This window comes from Oryx dammah, unplaced genomic scaffold, assembly GCF_014754425.2.
Source record: "Oryx dammah isolate SB20612 unplaced genomic scaffold, SCBI_Odam_1.1 HiC_scaffold_15, whole genome shotgun sequence".
NCBI classification, from domain to species: Eukaryota; Metazoa; Chordata; class Mammalia; order Artiodactyla; family Bovidae; genus Oryx; species Oryx dammah.
The window spans coordinates 39,214,136-39,219,180 of NW_024070199.1; the positions used below are offsets into that span (position 1 = coordinate 39,214,136).

Consider the following 5,045-nt stretch of genomic DNA (forward strand, 5'->3'; position numbering starts at 1 on the left):
GAATTGCAGCACGCCAGGCCTCCCTGTCCATCACCAACTCCCGGAGTTCACTCAGACTCGCGTCACGGGTAGGAAAAACCCATGAGACTTTGACTTGAGATCTGAAACCCAGCATGAAAGCACTACATGTGTTACATCTCACCCGTCCATTCTGCCACCATTGTCACAGAAGGCAGTGGAAGCACTCCCGACTTGGCAGGTCCTGTCTCTCCAGTCAAAACCCTTCCCTGTTCCACCATGTGTAAGTTTCAGGGTGACCTGGGTAGCTGATGTCCCCCAGCAAGTCGCAGAGTTTATGGTGTCTTGTCCTCTCTTAGGCTGTGCTGCCCTGCGATCCCCCCTGCAAGCATTCCTTCATGTCAAAATTCTACATATTCTTTTACATATATATATATATTTGGGGCTGTGCTGGGTCTTCACTGCAGCATATGGGCTTCTCTCTAGTCCCCAAATTATATATATATTCTTGAGTGCCACTCTAATACGTCCCCTTACACAAGCAGCCTGACTTCCCAGTGTCTTTACTGAGAACTGTCTAAGTCTCTCCCTGTGTTTCCACAAGGCCTCTGCTCATGACTAGGGAGAGGATGAGTCTTTGTGGGTGTCTCCACTGCTGGGACCCTGTGACTCAGAAGGTGCGACTCTCCTATTTGACAAGGAAAAGTCAAGAGGAGAGCCTTTTCATCAAATTAGAGCTTAATTTGATATGAAATCTCTTGTGATACTTTTTGAAGCAGAGTAGAAAAAATTAGTAGTTGGGAGGATGTTCTTAGTCTTAACACTTTTTTCTCTTGGGTTACTGAAAATCACCGGTTTCTCTCACAGCTGTCACCAGGCTACTAACCTTTCTCCTTAAGGCATAATCTTACACTAAAGATGTACCCTAACTGAGCTAAAGGCTTGTTCATCCTTATTCATTCATTTATTCAAGGAAGATGTGCTTATCCTCTTCTCTGTGCCGAGCACTGACACCCAGGGGGACCTTGCATCCATTAATCGATTATACATTTGTGAAACTACAACCTTGGTTTTTACTACAAAGGAGAGGTGTATGGTACCTGTGAATGGGACTTTGGCCAAGCCATTGTGACATTGTGGATGGCATCAAGCCCTGAGTGAAGAAGGAAGGGCTGGAAGCCAGACTTTGCCACCTGCTGTATGTCCATGTGGGCAGGGCCAACAGAGCTATCCAGGTACTAATAGCCCTGGGCTCCCCAGGCTCCTGAGTTCAGCTCCTGATTGCTTGTCATTCACCAAGGCTGAAAACTCAAAGCAAAATAAACCATGAGGCTGTCCGTGACTGCCCTGCTGGTTACTCTGGCCCTTTGCTACTACCAGGGTGAGTATCCTTTCTAATCTGCCCAGCACCAGCCTTGGTGAGAACATTTCCCTTGGTATTTTCACTGGGTGAACTTATCCGGGGAGTGGGGGAGCAACATATCAGAATCCAAACCTCTTCCTCTGCTTGACAGTGAGTCCCCCACAAGCCCAGGCCCCATTTGATCAATTTCCAATATATTCTAGAACTCTTACCAGAAACTCATTGCAGGCAAATTTTAAAAGCTTTCTACCCAAAGTCTCACTCCTTGTCTGTGATCTATGTTTCAGAAGCAGTGTGACATAGTAAGATTTGGATGTGAATCACAGCGCTTTGACCTTGAACAAAATGCTTAGTCTCTCCAGCTAATCCTCTTATCATTCCGTTTTTCAGGGTCCACCAAGAGTAGTTTACGACAATAAAGTCAGATTAAATGTGTCAAGAGTCTAGATATTTAGTAGTTACCACTGTTCTTGTTCCTAGAGTTCTTTTAGGTGACAGCTGAGTTGACAGCCTTTTTAACTAATATCCTCAGACTCAGAAAACGTTACGGCTGGAAGGGCTTGGGGGAGAGATTTTTACTTCAAGAAGAGTCAGTGTTCTCTGAATCTCTGAATATAAGATCTTCAAATGGGGTCTGCAAATAAGCAGCACTCAGTATATCTACAAATGCCACTTGTTTCCTAGGAGTCTTTCCACTAATGGTGGCAGAACTACTGTGATCATTAGAATCAAACTTCATTTTTCTACGATTAATTCCAGCCACTTGTTCATCCATACTTTTGCTCTGCTTCATGCCCTCAATACTGATGCAAGTCTCTTTTGAGTGTTTCTCTTTTATCGAACTTTTTAAACATCCTTCTCTTTCCCTGTGCTGCCCTTTCAAATTCCCTGCACAGTTTGATGTCTGACCAGGGGGCAGATCAGAGCCTTGACAGAATACATCCCAGGCTGCCAGGTGGTTGTTAAGAGTTGATGGGGATGGACAATCCAGACCAGGAAAAGGTGATCACTTCTGGCCTCAGCACCCTTCTGGTGGGGTCAGGAATGAGCACCCATTCCCACCTCTCAGCTTCTCTAGGAATTCTGTACATCACTACAGAATACAAGAGTCAATCATCACTTTGTGTCTAAGCTTCACATGTGTTCAAATTGATTAGATTTTAATTTTTTTTAGCTATATCTGCATCCAATGATAGAAACCTATGCTTTAATTTAGTCTCAAAATAGCATATAGTTTGCATACTCTTCTCCAGGTTTATTCTTCCTCCCTTCTGTGATCTCTCGTAAGATCTGATTCTACCATTCACTTGAAAACTCAGTTCCTAAAATCTCTTCCCCAGTATCCAAGACAAAATGCAGTGTCAGTCAACTGATAGGCAAAACTTGATTTTTTTTTTTTTAATCAAAGGAAAGTGAATTTCAGCAAAGCAAGGGAGCTTTGGAAAGTTGTGGGTATGCATTAAAAAGGAAAAAACTGAACTCAGGGAAACTGATTTCTAGTCCTGGCTCAGCCACTTGCTCTGGGGTCTTGAGGAAGTCACAGCCCTAGGGTCCTGCCCTGTTATTGGCGCAATTACCAGATAAAATTGTAAAACCCTTGGGGTTCCTGTCTAGTTCTAATTCAGAGAACCACTGAGGAAAGTGACTTTCCCTACATCAATTGTATCTCTTTTCCTCCTGTTCCAGCCAATGCAGTTGTCTGTCCAACATTTGCTTTGGATCTGAAAGAGTACCTCTATAGTTCTGACCTACTGTACAGGCTGTCACTCATGAAGTACAATGCACCTCAAGAAGCCGTGGCTGCCAAGATGAAAGTGAAGCAATGCACGAATGAACTCTCAGCCAGAAACAGATTACTCATTACAAAGATACTGGTAATGTCTTTCTTCTTGCTGCACAGAATCTTCTGCTCAGCTGCACATGCCAGGAGCGGGGTCAGCGGGCTGCTCCGAAGGTGGCAGCTGTCACTGCTCACTTCTAACCCTTGGCCACAGGCTGGATGGTGACATCCCACCTGCCGAGCTCCCCTAGGGAAGATTGCACAGGGCCTCTGGATATGTTCCTCCTTCTGGGGTCACTTCCCTGGGTGCCAGGTGGTCCAGAGTGTCCTGAGGAGGAGGACGTGTGCTATCCTGGCCCCATCGTAAGGCTGAGAGCAGCAGGAAATTGTCCTACTTCCCCTCACTCCTGCCCCGATCCTGTAACCCTTGTCCCTTTTGGACTGAATGTGTGGAGTTCCTGGGAGATCAGAGAAAAGAATGCCTGGATTGCCCCCTCCAAACTTCATCCTCCTCCTTCCTTTGGAAACCTGCCCATGATGACCACCTCACGGTTTATCTGCTTGTCTATGGAAAGGATTTTTCCTGACTTGCGTGGTTTGTTGTGATTGTACCAGGTCTATGTCATTGAGCATACACTCTGGCTTCCTGCCTTGGGCCCTCCCGCTTGCCTTTGGCTGGTTGAAATTTCATCAACCACGTGGTTGTGAATAAGAGTCTGTGTTAATGTGTCATCTCCAGCAGCAAGAATGATTTCTCCTTTGTTTCTTTTTCTGTTTCAGGGGAAAATACTGATGAATTGTACTGTCACAGATGTGAAAGGTTTACTAGATCCTTCTGCGTGATCACCTGATCTTCCATGGAAAATGTAGAGGTTTCAACATCTTGCTCAATAAATGATTTGCCCTGCACTTTTCTCCTTGTCCTGTGATTATTCATCTGTTTCTGGCTTTGAGTAGGGGTGGTTTTCATCATGAAGTGACCATTGGGTGTCATCACTAGTAAATTTTAGAGGCCCAATATCCAGTTAGCCACAGAAACCTGAGATGCAGGGCTCTCAAGAAGAAATATTTGGTTATGTATCAGCCTGCATTTCTCTACAGGTTTTCCACTCATGGTGCCATGATGAAGTCTCTCAGTCTTGTCTGACTCTTTTGCGACCTCAAGGACTATAGCCCACCAGGCTTCTCTGCCCATGGGATTTTGTAGGCAAGATTACCATTACCATTTCCTTCTCCAGGGGATCTTCCCAACCCAGGGATCAAACCCATGGATCCTGCATTGGCAGGCATATTCTTTACCACTGAGCCACCAGAGGATGAAGGGATACTTAAGGGTAAAAAGCAATTAAACATTCCTGTTACTGGTCTTGATTTGAGGGATACCCACTTCATGGCAACCCACTCCAGTGTTCTTGCCTGGAGAATCCCAAGGACAGGGGGGCCCGGTGGGCTACCGTCTATGGGGTCGCACAGAGTTGGACACGACTGAAGTGACTTAGTAGCAGCAGCAGCAGCAGCAGCAGCAACACATCATATCTGGGGCTTCCCAGTGGCTCAGGGGTAAAGAATCTGCCTGCAGTGCAGGAGACACAGGAGATGTGGGTTTGATCTCTGGGTCAGGAAGATCCCCTGCAGAAGGGCATGGCCACCCACTCTGGTATTCGTGCCTGGTGATCCCATGGACAGAGGAGTCTGGAGGGCTACAGTCCATGGGATCGCAAAGAATCAGACCCGACTGAAGTGGCTGAGCACGCACGCAGTATGCACAACATACCTGGCCAGTCATGTGACCTCCAACCAGCAGCATCATCCGTACTTTGTCCTCATATTAACCATAACCAAACTGCTTGGTCCTTTTACCTTCACTGTGGTTTCAAACCTATGATTTGTCCAGTGCAATCTGTTCTCCATTCTCTTCTCAATCTTTAGTGAATACTCAGGGCT

At 46.0% G+C, this 5,045-nt stretch overlaps 1 protein-coding gene across 1 annotated transcript; it reads left to right on the forward strand.

Moving 5' to 3' along the window:
* Window positions 1-1,215: 1,215 nt before the first annotated feature.
* On the forward strand, window positions 1,216-4,010 carry SCGB1D2 (secretoglobin family 1D member 2). The gene is made up of 3 exons (XM_040256006.1): window positions 1,216-1,339; window positions 3,008-3,195; window positions 3,882-4,010. The coding sequence occupies exons 1-3, from the start codon at window positions 1,285-1,287 to the stop codon at window positions 3,942-3,944; spliced, it is 306 nt and encodes a 101-aa protein (XP_040111940.1). The 5' UTR covers window positions 1,216-1,284; the 3' UTR covers window positions 3,945-4,010.
* Window positions 4,011-5,045: the final 1,035 nt, after the last annotated feature.

Coding starts and splice junctions, on each gene's coding strand:
- SCGB1D2 (XM_040256006.1), top strand. CDS start 1,285: ATGAGGCTGTCCGTGACTGCCCTGCTGGTTACTCTGGCCCTTTGCTAC. Junction 1,340..3,007: donor GGCCCTTTGCTACTACCAGG/GTGAGTATCCTT, acceptor CTCCTGTTCCAG/CCAATGCAGTTGTCTGTCCA. Junction 3,196..3,881: donor TACTCATTACAAAGATACTG/GTAATGTCTTTC, acceptor TTTCTGTTTCAG/GGGAAAATACTGATGAATTG.